Here is a 21,979-nt window from a genome sequence, read left to right on the forward strand (position 1 = left end):
GAGGAAATTATCTTTATTCCCCCTTGGTGGCCTTTAGCTTGTAGTAATAGGGGTGGGCCCATGCAGGTTCAGTCACCACTCTGTGGATAGGGTGCGTAACCGTGCCCTCTGCAATAAGTAACAGCCGGACACAATGCTGAGCTAGTGTCAGTCAGTGTCAGGGGTGCCGATACAACCGCCCCTTTCTATACCGAAAGTGGTGACTGAAGCTGTTATGGCTGGCAATCAGGCAACACAGCGTGCAGTAATCAGCGCACATACAGAGATCTGGCAATAACCAAAAACAATAGGACGAGCTCTGAGACGTGGAATCTCTGTAGACTGCAGTACCTGATCTATCCTCACACAACTATAAGCAGCAGTGGATTGCGCCTATCACTACCTATGCAACTCGGCACTGCCTGAGGAGCTGACTAGCCTGAAGATAGAAATACAAGCCTGACTTACCTCAGAGAAATACCCCAAAGGAATAGGCAGCCCCCCACATATAATGACTGTTAGCAAGATGAAAAGACAAACGTAGGAATGAAATAGATTCAGCAAAGTGAGGCCCGATATTCTAGACAGAGCGAGGATAGCAAAGAGAACTATGCAGTTTACAAAAAACCCTAAAACGAAAACCACGCAAAGGGGCAAAAAGACCCACCGTGCCGAACTAACAGCACGGCGGTGCACCCCTTTGCTTCTCAGAGCTTCCAGCAAAAGTTAATAGCAAGCTGGACAGAAAAAACTGAAAACAAACTAGAAGCACTTATCTAGCAGAGCAGCAGGCCCAAGGAAAGATGCAGTAGCTCAGATCCAACACTGGAACATTGACAAGGAGCAAGGAAGACAGACTCAGGTGGAGCTAAATAGCAAGGCAGCCAACGAGCTCACCAAAACACCTGAGGGAGGAAGCCCAGAGACTGCAATACCACTTGTGACCACAGAAGTGAATTCAGCCACAGAATTCACAACAGTACCCCCCCCTTGAGGAGGGGTCACCGAACCCTCACCAGAACCCCCAGGCCGACCAGGATGAGCCACATGAAAGGCACGAACAAGATCTGGGGCATGGACATCAGAGGCAAAAACCCAGGAATTATCTTCCTGAGCATAACCCTTCCATTTGACCAGATACTGGAGTTTCCGTCTAGAGACACGAGAATCCAAAATCTTCTCCACAATATACTCCAATTCCCCCTCCACCAAAACAGGGGCAGGAGGCTCCACAGATGGAACCATAGGTGCCACGTATCTCCTCAACAACGACCTATGGAATACATTATGTATGGAAAAGGAGTCTGGGAGGATCAGACGAAAAGACACCGGATTGAGAATCTCAGAAATCCTATACGGACCAATAAAACGAGGTTTAAATTTAGGAGAGGAAACCTTCATAGGAATATGACGAGAAGATAACCAAACCAGATCCCCAACACGAAGTCGGGGTCCCACACGGCGTCTGCGATTAGCGAAAAGCTGAGCCTTCTCCTGGGACAAGGTCAAATTGTCCACTACCTGAGTCCAGATCTGCTGCAACCTGTCCACCACAGAATCCACACCAGGACAGTCCGAAGACTCAACCTGTCCTGAAGAGAAACGAGGATGGAACCCAGAATTGCAGAAAAATGGAGAGACCAAGGTAGCCGAGCTGGCCCGATTATTAAGGGCGAACTCAGCCAACGGCAAAAATGACACCCAATCATCCTGGTCAGCGGAAACAAAACATCTCAGATATGTTTCCAAGGTCTGATTGGTTCGTTCGGTCTGGCCATTAGTCTGAGGATGGAAGGCCGAGGAGAAAGATAGGTCAATGCCCATCCTACCACAAAAGGCTCGCCAGAACCTCGAGACAAACTGGGAACCTCTGTCAGAAACAATATTCTCAGGAATGCCATGTAAACGAACCACATGCTGGAAGAAAAAAGGCACCAAATCAGAGGAGGAAGGCAATTTAACCAAGGGCACCAGATGGACCATTTTAGAAAAACGATCACAGACCACCCAAATGACCGACATTTTTTGAGAAACGGGAAGGTCAGAAATGAAATCCATCGAAATATGTGTCCAAGGCCTCTTCGGGACTGGCAAGGGCAAAAGCAACCCACTGGCACGTGAACAGCAGGGCTTAGCCCTAGCACAAATTCCACAGGACTGCACAAAAGCACGCACATCCCGCGACAGAGATGGCCACCAGAAGGATCTAGCAACCAACTCCCTGGTACCAAAGATTCCTGGATGACCGGCCAGCACCGAACAATGAAGTTCAGAGATAACTTTACTAGTCCACCTATCAGGGACGAACAGTTTCTCGGCCGGACAACGATCAGGTTTATTAGCCTGAAATTTCTGCAACACTCTCCGCAAATCAGGGGAGATGGCAGACACAATGACTCCTTCCTTGAGGATACTCGCCGGCTCAGATAACCCCGGAGAGTCGGGCACAAAACTCCTAGACAGAGCATCCGCCTTCACATTTTTAGAGCCCGGAAGGTATGAAATCACAAAATCAAAACGAGCAAAAAATAACGACCAACGGGCCTGTCTAGGATTCAAGCGCTTGGCAGACTCAAGATAAGTAAGGTTCTTATGATCAGTCAAAACCACCACGCGATGCTTAGCACCCTCAAGCCAATGACGCCACTCCTCGAATGCCCACTTCATGGCCAGCAACTCTCGGTTGCCCACATCATAATTACGCTCAGCAGCAGAAAATTTCCTGGAAAAGAAAGCACATGGTTTGAACACTGAGCAACCAGAACCTCTCTGTGACAAAACCGCCCCTGCACCAATCTCAGAAGCATCAACCTCGACCTGGAACGGAAGAGAAACATCAGGTTGACACAACACAGGGGCACAGCAAAAACGACGCTTCAACTCCTGAAAAGCTTCCACGGCAGCAGAAGACCAATTAACCAAATCAGCACCCTTCTTGGTCAAATCGGTCAATGGTCTGGCAATGCTAGAAAAATTACAGATGAAGCGACGATAAAAATTAGCAAAGCCCAGGAATTTCTGCAGACTTTTTAGAGATGTCGGCTGAGTCCAATCCTGGATGGCCTGAACCTTAACCGGATCCATCTCGATAGTAGAAGGGGAAAAGATGAACCCCAAAAATGAAACTTTCTGCACACCGAAGAGACACTTTGATCCCTTCACGAACAAGGAATTAGCACGCAGTACCTGGAAAACCATTCTGACTTGCTTCACATGAGACTCCCAATCATCTGAGAAGATCAAAATGTCATCCAAGTAAACAATCAAGAATTTATCCAGATACTCACGGAAAATGTCATGCATAAAAGACTGAAAAACAGATGGAGCATTGGCAAGTCCGAACGGCATCACCAGATACTCAAAATGACCCTCGGGCGTATTAAATGCCGTTTTCCATTCATCTCCCTGCCTGATTCTCACCAGATTATACGCACCACGAAGATCAATCTTAGTAAACCAACTAGCCCCCTTAATCCGAGCAAACAAGTCAGAAATCAATGGCAAGGGATACTGAAACTTAACAGTGATCTTATTAAGAAGGCGGTAATCAATACACGGTCTTAGCGAACCATCCTTCTTGGCTACAAAAAAGAACCCTGCTCCCAATGGTGACGACGATGGGCGAATATGTCCCTTCTCCAGGGACTCCTTCACATAACTGCGCATAGCGGTGTGTTCAGGTACGGACAAATTAAATAAACGACCCTTAGGGAATTTACTACCAGGAATCAAATCGATAGCACAATCACAATTCCTATGCGGAGGTAGGGCATCAGACTTGGACTCTTCAAATACATCCTGAAAGTCCGACAAGAACTCTGGGATGTCAGAAGGAATGGATGACGAAATAGACAAAAATGGAACATCACCATGTACTCCCTGACAACCCCAGCTGGTTACCGACATAGAGTTCCAATCCAATACTGGATTATGGGTTTGTAGCCATGGCAACCCCAACACGACCACATCATGCAAATTATGCAGTACCAGAAAGCGAATAACTTCCTGATGTGCAGGAGCAATGCACATGGTCAGCTGGGCCCAGTACTGAGGCTTATTCTTGGCCAAAGGTGTAGCATCAATTCCTCTCAACGGAATAGGACACCGCAAAGGCTCCAAGAAAAATCCACAACGTTTAGCATAATCCAAATCCATCAGATTCCGGGCAGCGCCTGAATCCACAAACGCCATGACAGAATACGATGACAAAGAGCACATTAAGGTAATGGACAAAAGGAATTTGGACTGTACAGTACCAATAACGGCAGAGCTATCGAACCGCCTAGTGCGTTTAGGACCATTAGAAATAGCATGAGTAGAATCACCACAATAGAAACACAGTCTGTTCAGACGTCTGTGTTCTTGCCGTTCTACTTTAGTCATAGTCCTGTCGCACTGCATAGGCTCAGGTTTACTCTCAGACAATACCGCCAGATGGTGCACAGATTTACGCTCGCGCAAGCGACGACCGATCTGAATGGCCAAGGACATAGACTCATTCAAACCAGCAGGCATAGGAAATCCCACCATTACATCCTTAAGAGCTTCAGAGAGACCCTTTCTGAACAAAGCCGCTAGTGCAGATTCATTCCACAGAGTGAGTACTGACCACTTCCTAAATTTCTGACAATATACTTCTACATCATCCTGACCCTGGCATAAAGCCAGCAGATTTTTCTCAGCCTGATCCACTGAATTAGGCTCATCGTAAAGCAATCCCAGCGCCTGGAAAAATGCATCAACATTACTCAATGCAGAATCTCCTGGTGCAAGAGAAAACGCCCAGTCCTGTGGGTCGCCGCGCAAAAAAGAAATAATAATCAAAACCTGTTGAATAGGATTACCAGAAGAATGAGGTTTCAAGGCCAAAAATAGCTTACAATTATTTCTGAAGCTCAGGAACTTAGTTCTGTCACCAAAAAACAAATCAGGAATCGGAATTCTTGGTTCTAGCATCGATTTCTGATCAATAGTATCTTGAATCTTTTGTACATTTACAACGAGATTATCCATTGAGGAGCACAGAGCCTGAATATCCATGTCCACAGCTGTGTCCTGAAGCACTCTAATGTCTAGGGGAAAAAAAAGACTGAAGACAGAGCTAAGAAAAAAAAATGATGTCAGGATTTCTTTTTTCCCTCTATTGGGAATCATTGGTGGGGCTCCTTGTACTGTTATGGCTGGCAATCAGGCAACACAGCGTGCAGTAATCAGCGCACATACAGAGATCTGGCAATAACCAAAAACAATAGGACGAGCTCTGAGACGTGGAATCTCTGTAGACTGCAGTACCTGATCTATCCTCACACAACTATAAGCAGCAGTGGATTGCGCCTATCACTACCTATGCAACTCGGCACTGCCTGAGGAGCTGACTAGCCTGAAGATAGAAATACAAGCCTGACTTACCTCAGAGAAATACCCCAAAGGAATAGGCAGCCCCCCACATATAATGACTGTTAGCAAGATGAAAAGACAAACGTAGGAATGAAATAGATTCAGCAAAGTGAGGCCCGATATTCTAGACAGAGCGAGGATAGCAAAGAGAACTATGCAGTCTACAAAAAACCCTAAAACGAAAACCACGCAAAGGGGCAAAAAGACCCACCGTGCCGAACTAACAGCACGGCGGTGCACCCCTTTGCTTCTCAGAGCTTCCAGCAAAAGTTAATAGCAAGCTGGACAGAAAAAACAGAAAACAAACTAGAAGCACTTATCTAGCAGAGCAGCAGGCCCAAGGAAAGATGCAGTAGCTCAGATCCAACACTGGAACATTGACAAGGAGCAAGGAAGACAGACTCAGGTGGAGCTAAATAGCAAGGCAGCCAACGAGCTCACCAAAACACCTGAGGGAGGAAGCCCAGAGACTGCAATACCACTTGTGACCACAGAAGTGAATTCAGCCACAGAATTCACAACATGAAGCCGCGCCAGCGCCAGCGCCAACCCCGTGACTGAAACCTGAACACTGCTAGGAGGAATAGAGCCAATTTCCTCCCGGCAGAGGGGCTCTCAGTGCCGGCGATGCATGGTATCAGAACACTATTAACCTGCAGAATAACCCCATATCTGCACATTAATAGCGTTGTTTTACACGACAGGCTCCCTGTAAAGGAATATTGAGTAAAGTACAACAAAAAGCTCCCACATGCTCAAGATCTACATATTCTATTACCACAGAGTGTTTTCTCTCTAGTTCAAACAGTTATGCTCTGGATCCATTGTTGCTTTTATAGCTGCAGTCAAGAATTTAAGACATTTTCAGAAACAATCGAGCAAAAAACTGTGTCGCCAGGTACATGCAAATAGTTATCTCCACCATCTTACTCCTCTTCTCTCTTCATGGCTACTCCTGTTAGGTTATGTCTACGCCACGTACCTACATTTAGCCGAACATATACGATGGGAAAAGCTACTGGTATATCCAGGCTCTAAAATGGAGAGGTCTTGAAGAAGTCAGATTATGTTATGGGTTATGAAATGCAGCCTTGTCAACATTTTGGAAATTATTCTTGGGTTCAATGAGATGCTGATTAAAATATTACTTTTCATTGGGGGTGTACTCATTTTTGTTGAGCATTATATATATATGGTGGACTGCTGCCATTATCAGTCACATACAACATGAACATTTGCGTCTGACGGACAAAAACTCGGTGTGCACCTAGCCTTGGTTTCACACCTTGTATCCTCACCTACTGATACATGGAAAAGGGGAGGGGAAAAAACAAAAGTGCAGTACAACTTAGCATAGTTCAAGTTTCTCAACCTGGGGGATACAGTGGGGCAAAAAAGTATTTAGTCAGTCAGCAATAGTGCAAGTTCCACCACTTAAAAAGATGAGAGGCGTCTGTAATTCACATCATAGGTAGACCTCAACTATGGGAGACAAACTGAGAAAAAAAAATCCAGAAAATCACATTGTCTGTTTTTTTAACATTTTATTTGCATACTATGGTGGAAAATAAGTATTTGGTCAGAAACAAAATTTCATCTCAATACTTTGTAATATATCCTTTGTTGGCAATGACAGAGGTCAAACGTTTTCTGTAAGTCTTCACAAGGTTGCCACACACTGTTGTTGGTATGTTGGCCCATTCCTCCATGCAGATCTCCTCTAAAGCAGTGATGTTTTTGGCTTTTCGCTTGGCAACACGGACTTTCAACTCCCTCCAAAGGTTTTCTATAGGGTTGAGATCTGGAGACTGGCTAGGCCACTCCAGGACCTTGAAATGCTTCTTACGAAGCCACTCCTTCGTTGCCCTGGCATTGTGCTTTGGATCATTGTCATGTTGAAAGACCCAGCCACGTTTCATCTTCAATGCCCTTGCTGATGGAAGGAGGTTTGCACTCAAAATGTCACGATACATGGCCCCATTCATTCTTTCATGTACCCGGATCAGTCGTCCTGGCCCCTTTGCAGAGAAACAGCCCCAAAGCATGATGTTTCCACCACCATGCTTTACAGTAGGTATGGTGTTTGATGGATGCAACTCAGTATTCTTTTTCCTCCAAACACGACAAGTTGTGTTTCTACCAAACAGTTCCAGTTTGGTTTCATCAGACCATAGGACATTCTCCCAAAACTCCTCTGGATCATCCAAATGCTCTCTAGCAAACTTCAGACGGGCCCGGACATGTACTGGCTTAAGCAGTGGGACACGTCTGGCGCTGCAGGATCTGAGTCCATGGTGGCGTAGTGTGTTACTTATGGTAGGCCTTGTTACATTGGTCCCAGCTCTCTGCAGTTCATTCACTAGGTCCCCCCGCGTGGTTCTGGGATTTTTGCTCACCGTTCTTGTGATCATTCTGACCCCACGGGGTGGGATTTTGCGTGGAGCCCCAGATCGAGGGAGATTATCAGTGGTCTTGTATGTCTTCCATTTTCTAATTATTGCTCCCACTGTTGATTTCTTCACTCCAAGCTGGTTGGCTATTGCAGATTCAGTCTTCCCAGCCTGGTGCAGGGCTACAATTTTGTTTCTGGTGTCCTTTGACAGCTCTTTGGTCTTCACCATAGTGGAGTTTGGAGTCAGACTGTTTGAGGGTGTGCACAGGTGTCTTTTTATACTGATAACAAGTTTAAACAGGTGCCATTACTACAGGTAATGAGTGGAGGAAAGAGGAGACTCTTAAAGAAGAAGTTACAGGTCTGTGAGAGCCAGAAATCTTGATTGTTTGTTTCTGACCAAATACCTATTTTCCACCATAATATGCAAATAAAATGTTAAAAAAACAGACAATGTGATTTTCTGGATTTTTTTTTCTCAGTTTGTCTCCCATAGTTGAGATCTACCTATGATGTAAATTACAGACGCCTCTCATCTTTTTAAGTGGTGGAACTTGCACTATTGCTGACTGACTAAATACTTTTTTGCCCCACTGTATATGATTCATGACTGTTGGGGAATACAGTGCTTTTGCAACTCCTGAAGCCCCTTATAATGTCTTCACAGGATGTGCCATACAAGTATGCTGCAAGTTGGAAGCGGATGTATGGGGCAGGTTCAAGGGGTGAGGTTGCCCCATACATAGCAGATCATGGCTGAGTGTTACAGCCACGACCAACTCTAACAATTGCAGGTGGCACGTCACTCTATGTGCCCATCGGTGACCGGTGACGTGATTGCAGGTCACCGATTCGTTGCTATGACAGCAGGAAGAGTGTTAAAGGCCTTTGTGCTTGTCATTATGGAGCTCCCTTAAAACCCTTCCGGTAGCCGAGCTTCAAAGGAAACAGTGATTTTTCCTATATGAAGCAATACTGTGGCATTGCTGTACATAGTACAAGCGATCAAACGACTGCACATTCAAGTTCCCTAAGGCTTCTTTCACACTTGCATCGGTACGGGTCCGTCGCTAAGCGTCGGCCCGACATACCGACGCACGTTGTTAAAATTATGCACGACGTGGGCAGCGGATGCAGTTTTTAAACGCATCCGCTGCCCATTCTAAAGTCCAGGGAGGAGGGGGCAGAGTTCCGGCCGCGCATACGCGGTAGAAATTGGCGGACGCGACGTACGAAAAAACGTTCCTTTTTCGCGCCGACGGTCCGCCAAAACACAACGGATCCAGTGCACGATGGACGCGACGTGTGGCCATACGTTGCGATACGTCGGCAATACAAGTCAATGGGCAAAAAACGCATCCTGCGGGCACATTTGCAGGATCTGTTTTTTGCTGAAAACGACAGATTGCGATGGATTTAAAAAAGCGCAAGTGTGAAAGTAGCCTAAGGGGACTAACAAGTACAGTGAAAAGTATAAATAACACGTTTTTAAAAAATATGAAAAAAAAAAACACAAAAGTTCAAATCACCTCCCTTTTCCCCCATTAAAAATAAATATAATACATAAAAAAAAAAAAACCTGGTGTCTGTGTTCAGAAAAGTCAGATCTCTCAAAATATAAAAATAATTAATCTGATCAATAAACACGATAAACGTAAAAAATTAAACAACGCCAAAATGATGCTATTTTGGTTGCTGCAATTCCACTAAAAATGCTGTAACAAATGACCAAAACGTCCAATCTATCCCAAAATGGTGTGAATAAAAACGTTGTCTCACCCCGCAAAAAAATAAGCCCTCACGCAGCTCCAGTAACCAAATAATGAAAATGTTACGGGTCTCGTAGAATGCCAACAAACCCCAAATTATGGCAGCACGGTGGCGCAGTGGATAGCACAGCAGCCTTGCAGCGCTGGACAACATCTGCAAAGAGTTTGCATGTTCTCCCCGTGTTTGTGTGGGTTTCCTCCGGGCACTCCGGTTTCCTCCCACATTCCAAAGACATACTGATAGGGAATTTAGATTGTGAGCCCCATGGGGGACAGCGACGATAATGTGTGAGAACTGTAAAGCGCTGCGGAATATGTTAGCGCTATATCAAAATAAAGATTATTATTATTCTTTTTAAAACTTCTGATTTTGTCTCCCAACATCTAAAATAATAAAAAATGGGCATGTTTGATATCGCTGTAATCGTACTGATGAACAGAATCATATTGTGAGATCATTTTTATCACAACATGTTCACCATAAAAACAATTTTCAAAAAACAATGTCAGAATTGAATTTTTTGCACAAATTCTTCCCATTTGGAATTTCCTTTTTTTACCCAGTACACTATGTGGTAAAATGAATGGTGTCATTCAAAAGTACAACTCGTCCCGCAAAAAAACAAACCCTCATATGTGTATGTGGACAGAAAAAAAATTAAGGCATTGGGAAGAAGGGGAGTAAAAAATTGTCCCCGTCATTAAGGGATTAATTATTCTGGTGCACTCATATGCAGTAAAGTTGTGTTACAGGTGCTTTATAAGTATGGCCTTTAGTCAGAAAATATAAGTTAAAAATATAAATACCAGTATGGACTATCCAAAGTACTGAGTAATGGTGCTATATAAATAAATAATAATAATAATACATGATGTATTTCTTCCACTGATCTTACAAAACACCAGGGGGTATTAATCACCTGCGCAAGAAAGTGATTCTGGCAGCTAAACAGGAAAGGGTTCTTTACAGTTAGAGCAGTCAGACTGTGGAATGCCCTACCACAAGAGGTAGAAATGGCAGATTATACCATAACAGCATTTACAAAAGGGTTGAATGCCTTCCTCATAAATGGCATTGTGCTTTAGAAATAATCTAGTGATAGACAATGTTTTATTGGTCGATAACGGTGGAACTTGATGGACCTGCAGTATGTGTCTTTTCACTCTAAGTAGAGTTAATTTATCCATCCTATTCGGTCTTGGTTCTCAAATTGATAAATGTGCTTATCACTATAAGAATAGAAACCTTCTCAATACACACAGCCGCTATATACAGTACAGAGAACGACAAACCTTGAGGAACTTATCAAATTTGAACAAGGAATCCTTGAGTTTCTCTTCTTTGTGCTCAAGTTCAGTGCGACGTTGCTGAAGACTCTCAGCTTTCATCTGAAATTCCTGAGGAAACATGGATCAGAGTGAGTGAGAGAGCAGAAGACCTCCTCTAGGCAGGAGGAGGTGTCACACACACTTGTATTTGTAGATAATTATAACAATAGGAACAAGTCTAAAGAATCAGAATTTAAGGGGAACCTGGCAAAGGTTTCCTGCTTCCCTAAATACCGGCAGAATGAAAAAGGACGCGCCACCTCACTGCAGAGACCATGGAATGGCTGCTGGGTCTTAGAGAAAACTCAGAGAAAGAGCCCAAGAGTCTACTTGGCGGCTGCTCCCCGGCTTGACAGGTCGCTCCCTATAAGGCTGCCGTCACACTAGCAGTATTTGGTCAGTATTTTACCTCAGTATTTGTAAGCCAAAACCAGGAGTGGGTGATAAATGCAGAAGTGGTGCAGATGTTTCTATTATACTTTTCCTCTAATTGTTCCACTCCTGGTTTTGGCTTACAAATACTGATGTAAAATACTGACCAAATACTCAACGTGGGCACGTGGCCTTAGTGGATAGGTAGACGATCAATATAGTCAAGCTGCCCAGAGGACACCACGCCCTGTGCCCGACTCTCTCAAACTGTATTTTCTCTGAAAGCCGCAGCATTTCAAAGTAAAATATGAGATAGTCTGTCGCTGCTGCTGGTGGTTAGGTGGTTAGGGCAGCCTGAAGCTGGTAACAAATTCCCTTTCAAATGTAATCTGTCAGCAGGTTTGTGCTATGTAATCAGAAGAATATAGGACAGAAGAGCCCGTTTCCAGTGATGTATCACTTACTGGATTAGGACTGGATAGTTTTGGTAGAATCCCTGTTTTATCTGTTGTAGATGCAGCAGCATGCTGAGCTGTGCCCGTCCACACCCGATTGGCAGCTTCCTGTATACAGTGTATATTGCCAGCAAGTTGCCAATCAGTGGTGAGGGTGGGGTAACACAGATTAGCCTGACTGCTGTGCACGTGAGACCTAGTCGGGCAGTGATAATCTCCTGATGATAAAACACTGATTATGTTGAAACTACAATACACAGCCCAGTAAGTGACACATCCCTGGAATCAGGCTTTCTTGCCCTATATTATGCTGCTATCAGATTACATAGCAAAAACCTGCTGACACATTGTAGTGATTTGTAGGTCAAAAAGGCCTCACATAAACTATTAGTGAGGTAACAGCTTGGTTGCAAAGATGGATGTTCAATGCACTGAGTTTTTACATATACCAGTCCGAGATCTATAGCAAGATTTTTAAGGTGCACCACAATGTAATGTAAAGTGTTACGCTGACCTTAATGGTATTTAAAGGGGTTACCCACCACCGGGACAACTCATTTTTAAATGAAGTAGCCCATCTTATAAAATAAAAATATCATACACTCAACTCCAATATCAGTATCGTTACAGCATTGTTGGCAACAAGTCTTCGGGGTCCACATGACACTGTTACACCAATCAGCGGCTGCTCTCTCTACTTCAGTATGTCCGACGTTCAGGGGTAGGAAGTAAGCTAAATGGCGGTCACTGATTGGCTGCAGGGCTCACGTGGCATAACAATGTCATGCAAGCACCAGCAGACCCGCTGCCGACATCCCTGGTACAGCACTGATACGAGAGGTGAGTGTATGATACTTTATTTTACAAGGGAGGCCATTTTATTCTCCAGGTAATGAACATCACGTTTAAGCCATATTTCTCTATTCATACAGAATAAACTGATTATCTGGATAGTTTAATTTGGGCTTCACCTCTTTTTGGATGTTCAAAGCTTGTTCAACTTCAATCATCTCCCGCTTCTTCTCCAGAAGTCTTGTAGCCGGTGTCAGGAAATCATCCTCCCGATCCGGCATCCGCCTTCAAGACAAACCACGAGAATGCCAATACTCAATTACTGTAAGTATGAATCTGATATGAACCCTGTCACCATCGGCAGAACTAGCTTCTAAGTAAGGGGCCTCCGTACCCAACGGGTAGCTGTCATCCAGACAATGGTACGGCTGATCGCTCAGCTGGCAGCCATCTTTCCCAATTCTCCCATACACAGGACCACTCACTGTCTCCTGTGTTCTCTATGAGAAAGACAGTGCCAGATTCCTCTGGCGGGGGCTTATGTCACCGAAAATAAAAGGATCAGCGTCAAAAAGTGGACATGCTGGATCTTTCCCTCCCCAGATATTATTTCTCAGGGGAGGCCCCATAAACGTGAAACTGTTGGCCAAGCAAGCCGATATCTGCAGGCTCAGCTAAGGGCACTAAGCTGGCAGCCTATCCTACTGGCAGTAATCATTGGAAGGAAAGACTGGTGCAGGACAGGTGGTGACTATGCTGTACAGCATGCAGGCTTTGGGTAGTCACCGCTGCTACACCGCACATTCACCATTGCTTATGTGACTTTAAAGGGAACATGTATGACGAAGGGCTCTTTCACACGTCAGTGTGTCCGGTACGTGGGAAAAATACGCTGACATGTCTGTTTTTAACAGCAGCACAGGCCAAAAAACGTCCCGTACACTGTGTGTCATCAGTGTGACATGTACCGATGCCTGGGAAGAAGTGCTAGTGAAGATGGCGATCAGCGTGAGCAGGGGAGAATGTTGAGAGTTATATTCAAATCATAACAGTGAGAGCAAGCAGCGGCTAATGGGACTACTACTCCCATCAGCCTACACCTCATCCGTGTGTAACCAGTGTGCAAGATGTTTTGCGGCCTGTGCTGCTGTTAAAAAACGGACATGTTAGCGTATTTTGCCCACAGACACACGGTCCATGGAAACACACTGTCCCCTTCTGTGATCAGCGTGAGCAGGGAAGAATGATGTGAGCTGTCTTCAGCACCCTGTGGCGGAGAACAGCGCTAACTGTACTGCTGTTTCCCAGGCACCGGTACGTGTGGTACTGATGTGGCACACGGTTGCCACACGTCTACCGCAAGTATCACATACACGGACACTGATATCTTCGGTAATGGTTTTTCCGGTACTGGAAGTATCAGGACGTGTGAAACTGGACTAATGCTGGATACATACACCCGAGTCTGAGGTCTGAGTTTGTGTCACATGACCCTCAGCCGGTCCAAGTGTCGTAGTCCGCATTTGGATCATGAAGCGCGTATGCGTGAGTCCGGCCTCAGGCTGCGTTCACATTTCCATTTATACATTGCGCTTTTGCAGAACAGACAAATGAAACTAATGTCCATAGCAGATCCGATGCATTCCTGATGCAATCAGAAACATGGGGAAGAAGTGCACCATAAAAACCTGACACAAAACGGAACCAAGACAGACCCCGTAATAATCCATGGGCCCCTCGGCTTCCGTCTGCACCAGTGATGCAACGGATCCGCTCTGGATATTTATTCTGCTCGTATGTTCTTAATTCCAAATAGAACGTCCGATTGGGAGTGTGAACATCGCCTGAACCTGCAGCCACGCAGAAAGATGCGAACAATGCGCGAGGCCGGCCCCACTAAATAATATTGATATTCAGCACCAGAACATAAGAGAAATGTCCGAGCGCTCATCTCAGGAAGCAATTCCAGTAACAGAGCGGGAAATGAAACCCGGCAGTCACAGATTGCAGGCTCCTGGAACAATTCCTATACTTGTGGCGGTGCTGGCCGGGAAGCAGCAGGCAATATAATGGGGTCCGAACCAGCAGATGGGGGACTTATCAGTGGCCTGTAGGATGCCAGCATTCATAGTGGTCAAAAATGGTGCAAACTAGGTCCAATCTATCAAGACTGTACAGGTGGCATAACAGAGAGCTGGCATGTTCTGTGCCATCTCACTGCAGGCACACACCACTGCTTACTGTACACTGCGAGCACACACCACTGCTTACTGTACACTGCGGGCACATTCCACTGCTTACTGTACACTGCGGGCACACACCACTGCTTACTGTACACTGCGGGCACACACCACTGCTTACTGTACACTGCGGGCACATTCCACTGCTTACCACACACTGCTGGCACACACCACTGCTTACTGTACACTGTGGACACACACTGCCTACTGTACACTGCGGGTACACACCACCACCTACAATACATTGCAGGCACACACCACTGCCTACTATACACTGCTGGCACACACCACTATCTACTATACATTGCGGGCACACACCACTGCCTACCACACACACTACTGCCTACTACACACTGCGGGCACACACCACTGTCTACTATACACTGCAGGTACACACCACCGCCTACTATACATTGCAGGCACACACCACTGTCTACTATACACTGCGGGCACACACCACTGCCTACCACACACACCACTGCCTACTATACAATGCGGGCACACACCACTGTCTACCACACACACTACTGCCTACTACACACTGCGGGCACACACCACTGTCTACTATACACTGCAGGCACACACCACTGCCTACTATACACTGCGGGCACACACCACTGCCTACCACACACACTACTGCCTACTACACACTGCGGGCACACACCACTGTCTACTATACACTGCAGGTACACACCACCGCCTACTATACACTGCAGGCACACACCACTGTCTACTATACACTGCGGGCACACACCACTGCCTACCACACACACCACTGCCTACTATACAATGCGGGCACACACCACTGTCTACCACACACACTACTGCCTACTACACACTGCGGGCACACACCACTGTCTACTATACACTGCAGGCACACACCACTGCCTACTATACACTGCGGGCACACACCACTGCCTACCACACACACCACTGCCTACTATACAATGCGGGCACACACCACTGTCTACCACACACTGCAGGCACACACCACCGCCTACTATATATTGCAGGCACACACCACTGCCTACTATACACTGCGGGCACACACCACTGTCTACCACACACACCACTGCCTACTATACATTGCGGGCACACACCACTGCCTACCACACACACCACTGCCTACTATACACTGCGGGCACACACCACTGTCTACCACACACTGCAGGCACACACCACTGCCTACAATACACTGCGGGCACACACCAGTGCCTACTATACACTGCTGGCACACACCACTGTCTACTATACACTGCGGGCACACACCACTGCCTACTATACACTGCAAGCACACACCACTGCCTACCACACACTGCAGGCACACACCACTGCCTACTATATACTGCGGGCATACACCACTGCCTACTGTACACTGCGGGCACACACCACTGCCTACTATACACTGCAGGCACACACCACTGCCTACTGTACACTGCGGGCACACACCACTGTCTACCACACACTGCAGGCACACACCACTGCCTACAATACACTGCGGGCACACACCACTGCCTACTGTACACTGCGGGCACATACCACTGCCTACTGTACACTGCGGGTACACTCCACTGCCTACTGTACACTGCCGGCACACACCACTGCCTACTATACAGTGCTGGCACACACCACTGCCTACTATACACTGCGGGCACACACCACTGCCTACTGTACACTGCGGGCACACACCACTGCCTACTATACACTGCGGGCACACACCACTGCCTACTGTACATTGCGGGCACACACCACTGCTTACTGTACACTGCGGGCACACACCACTGCCTATTATACACTGCGGGCACACACCACTGCCTACTATACACTGCGGGCATACACCACTGCCTACTGTACACTGCGGGCACACACCACTGCCTACTATACACTGCGGGCACACACCACTGCCTACTGTACACTGCGGGCACACACCACTGCTTACTGTACACTGCGGGCACACACCACTGCCTACTATACACTGCTGGCACACACCACTGCCTACTGTACACTGCGGGCACACACCACTGCCTACTGTACACTGCGGGCACACACCACTACTTACTGTACACTGCGGGCACACTCCACTGCCTATTGTACACTGCGGGCACACTCCACTGCCTACCGTACACTGCCGGCACACAACACTGCCTACTATACACTGCTGGCACACACCACTGCCTACTGTAGACTGTGGGCACACATAACTGTACACTGCGGGCACACACCACTGCCTACTGTACATTGCGGGCACACTCCACTGCCTACTGTACACTGCCGGCACACACCACTGCCTACTATACACTGCGGGCACACACCACTGCTTACTGTACACTGCGGGCACACATCACTGTACACTGCGGGCACACACCACTGCCTACTGTACACTGCGGGCACACTCCACTGCCTACTGTACACTGCCGGCACACACCACTGCCTACTGTACAGTGCGGGCACACACCACTGCCTACTGTACACTGCAGGCACACATCACTGTACACTGCGGGCACAAACCACCGCCTACTGTACACTGCGGGCACACACCACTGCCTACTATACACTGCGGGCACACACCACTGCCTACCGTACACTGCGGGCACACACCACTGCCTACTGTACACTGCGGGCACAAACCACTGCCTACTATACACTGCGGGCACACACCACTGCCTACCATACACTGGGGGCACACACCACTGCCTACTGTACACTGCGGGCACACACCACTGCCTACTATACACTGCGGGCACACACCACTGCCTACTGTACACTGAGGGCACACACCACTGCCTACTATACACTGCGGGCACACACCACTGCCTACTATACACTGCTGGCACACACCACTGCCTACTATACACTGCTGGCACACACCACTGCCTATTGTACACTGCGGGCACACCCCACTGCCTACTGTACACTGCGGGCACGCACCACTGCCTACTATACACTGCGGGCACACACCACTGCCTACTATACACTGCGGGCACACACCACTGCCTACTGTACATTGCGGGCACACACCACTGCTTACTGTACACTGCGGGCACACACCACTGCCTACTATACACTGCGGGCACACACCACTGCCTACTATACACTGCAGGCATACACCACTGCCTACTGTACACTGCGGGCACACACCACTGCCTACTATACACTGCAGGCACACACCACTGCCTACTGTACACTGCGGGCACACACCACTGTCTACCACACACTGCAGGCACACACCACTGCCTACAATACACTGCGGGAACACACCACTGCCTACAATACACTGCGGGCACCCACCACTGCCTACTGTACACTGCGGGCACACATCGCTGTACACTGCGGGCACATACCACTGCCTACTGTACACTGCGGGTACACTCCACTGCAGACTGTACACTGCCGGCACACACCACTGCCTACTATACACTGCGGGCAAACACCACTGCCTACTGTACACTGCGGGCACACACCACTGCTTACTATACACTGCGGGCACACACCACTGCCTACTGTACATTGCGGGCACACACCACTGCTTACTGTACACTGCGGGCACACACCACTGCCTACTATACACTGCTGGCACACACCACTGCCTACTGTACACTGCGGGCACACACCACTGCCTACTGTACACTGCGGGCACACACCACTGCCTACTGTACACTGCGGGCACACACCACTGCCTACTGTACACTGCGGGCACACATCACTTCCTACTGTACACTGCGGGCACACATCACTGCCTACTGTACACTGCGGGCACACACCACTGCCTACCGTACACTGCGGGCACACACCACTGCCTACTGTACACTGCGGGCACACACCACTGCCTACTGTACACTGCGGGCACACATTACTGCCTACTATACACTGCGGGCACACACCACTGCCTACTGTACACTGCGGGCACACACCACTACTTACTGTACACTGCGGGCACACTCCACTGCCTATTGTACACTGCGGGCACACTGCACTGCCTACCGTACACTGCCGGCACACAACACTGCCTACTATACACTGCTGGCACACACCACTGCCTACTGTAGACTGTGGGCACACACCACTGCCTACTGTACACTGCGGGCACACATTACTGCCTACTATACACTGCGGGCACACACCACTGCCTACTGTACACTGCGGGCACACACCACTACTTACTGTACACTGCGGGCACACACCACTGCCTACTATACACTGCTGGCACACACCACTGCCTACTATACACTGCTGGCACACACCACTGCCTACTGTACACTGCGGGCACACCCCACTGCCTACTGTACACTGCGGGCACGCTCCACTGCCTACTATACACTGCGGGCACACACCACTGCCTACTATACACTGCGGGCACACACCACTGCCTACTGTACATTGCGGGCACACACCACTGCTTACTGTACACTGCGGGCACACACCACTGCCTACTATACACTGCGGGCACACACCACTGCCTACTATACACTGCGGGCATACACCACTGCCTACTGTACACTGCGGGCACACACCACTGCCTACTATACACTGCAGGCACACACCACTGCCTACTGTACACTGCGGGCACACACCACTGTCTACCACACACTGCAGGCACACACCACTGCCTACAATACACTGCGGGAACACACCACTGCCTACAATACACTGCGGGCACCCACCACTGCCTACTGTACACTGCGGGCACACATCGCTGTACACTGCGGGCATATACCACTGCCTACTGTACACTGCGGATACACTCCACTGCAGACTGTACACTGCCGGCACACACCACTGCCTACTATACACTGCGGGCAAACACCACTGCCTACTGTACACTGCGGGCACACACCACTGCCTACTATACACTGCGGGCACACACCACTGCCTACTGTACATTGCGGGCACACACCACTGCTTACTGTACACTGCGGGCACACACCACTGCCTACTATACACTGCTGGCACACACCACTGCCTACTGTACATTGCGGGCACACACCACTGCTTACTGTACACTGCGGGCACACACCACTGCCTACTATACACTGCGGGCACACATCACTTCCTACTGTACACTGCGGGCACACACCACTGCCTACTATACACTGCTGGCACACACCACTGCCTACTGTACATTGCGGGCACACACCACTGCTTACTGTACACTGCGGGCACACACCACTGCCTACTATACACTGCGGGCACACATCACTTCCTACTGTACACTGCGGGCACACATCACTGCCTACTGTACACTGCGGGCACACACCACTGCCTACCGTACACTGCGGGCACACACCACTGCCTACTGTACACTGCGGGCACACACCACTGCCTACTGTACACTGCGGGCACACATTACTGCCTACTATACACTGCGGGCACATACCACTGCCTACTGTACACTGCGGGCACACACCACTACTTACTGTACACTGCGGGCACACTCCACTGCCTATTGTACACTGCGGGCACACTCCACTGCCTACCGTACACTGCCGGCACACAACACTGCCTACTATACACTGCTGGCACACACCACTGCCTACTGTAGACTGTGGGCACACATAACTGTACACTGCGGGCACAAACCACTGCCTACTGTACATTGCGGGCACACTCCACTGCCTACTGTACCCTGCCGGCACACACCACTGCCTACTATACACTGCGGGCACACACCACTGCTTACTGTACACTGCGGGCACACATCACTGTACACTGCAGGCACACACCACTGCCTACTGTACACTGCGGGCACACTCCACTGCCTACTGTACACTGCCGGCACACACCACTGCCTACTGTACACTGCAGGCACACATCACTGTACACTGCGGGCACACACCACTGCCTACTATACACTGCGGGCACACACCACTGCCTACCATACACTGGGGGCACACACCACTGCCTACTGTACACTGCGGGCACACACCACTGCCTACTATACACTGCGGGCACACACCACTGCCTACTATACACTGCGGGCACACACCACTGCCTACTATACACTGCGGGCACACACCACTGCCTACTATACACTGCTGGCACACACCTCTGCCTACTGTACACTGCGGGCACACCCCACTGCCTTCTGTACACTGCGGGCACGCACCACTGCCTACTATACACTGCGGGCACACACCACTGCCTACTGTACATTGCGGGCACACACCACTGCTTACTGTACACTGCGGGCACACACCACTGCCTACTATACACTGCGGGCACACACCACTGCCTACTATACACTGCGGGCACACACCACTACTTACTGTACACTGCGGGCACACTCCACTGCCTATTGTACACTGCGGGCACACTCCACTGCCTACCGTACACTGCCGGCACACAACACTGCCTACTATACACTGCTGGCACACACCACTGCCTACTGTAGACTGTGGGCACACATAACTGTACACTGCGGGCACACACCACTGCCTACTGTACATTGCGGGCACACTCCACTGCCTACTGTACACTGCCGGCACACACCACTGCCTACTATACACTGCGGGCACACACCACTGCTTACTGTACACTGCGGGCACACATCACTGTACACTGCGGGCACACACCACTGCCTACTGTACACTGCGGGCACACTCCACTGCCGGCACACACCACTGCCTACTGTACACTGCAGGCACACATCACTGTACACTGCGGGCACACACCACCGCCTACTGTACACTGCGGGCACACACCACTGCCTACTATACACTGCGGGCACACACCACTGCCTACCATACACTGGGGGCACACACCACTGCCTACTGTACACTGCGGGCACACACCACTGCCTACTATACACTGCGGGCACACACCACTGCCTACTATACACTGCGGGCACACACCACTGCCTACTATACACTGCGGGCACACACCACTGCCTACTGTACATTGCGGGCACACACCACTGCTTACTGTACACTGCGTGCACACACCACTGCCTACTATACACTGCGGGCACACACCACTGCCTACTATACACTGCGGGCACACACCACTGCCTACTGTACACTGCGGGCACACACCACTGCCTACTTTACACTGCAGGCACACACCACTGCCTACTGTACACTGCGGGCACACACCACTGTCTACCACACACTGCAGGCACACACCACTGCCTACAATACACTGCGGGCACACACCACTGCCTACAATACACTGCGGGCACACACCACTGCCTACTGTACACTGCGGGCACACATCGCTGCACACTGCGGGCACATACCACTGCCTACTGTACACTGCGGG

The 21,979-nt window shown here is 48.9% G+C and overlaps 1 protein-coding gene across 1 annotated transcript in view; it reads right to left on the bottom strand.

Moving 5' to 3' along the window:
* The window catches only part of CFAP73 (cilia and flagella associated protein 73), a 142,642-nt gene that overhangs the window by 77,876 nt on the left and 42,787 nt on the right, over positions 1 to 21,979 (bottom strand). The window contains exons 2-3 of the mRNA XM_069759885.1: positions 12,665 to 12,770; positions 10,831 to 10,935 (exon numbers count right to left, since the gene is read on the bottom strand). Of these exons, the coding sequence (XP_069615986.1) occupies positions 10,831 to 10,935; positions 12,665 to 12,770 (211 nt within the window). The remainder of the gene's footprint in view (positions 1 to 10,830; positions 10,936 to 12,664; positions 12,771 to 21,979) is intronic.

This window comes from Ranitomeya imitator, chromosome 1 (genome assembly GCF_032444005.1).
Source record: "Ranitomeya imitator isolate aRanImi1 chromosome 1, aRanImi1.pri, whole genome shotgun sequence".
In the NCBI taxonomy this organism is placed as follows: Eukaryota; Metazoa; Chordata; class Amphibia; order Anura; family Dendrobatidae; genus Ranitomeya; species Ranitomeya imitator.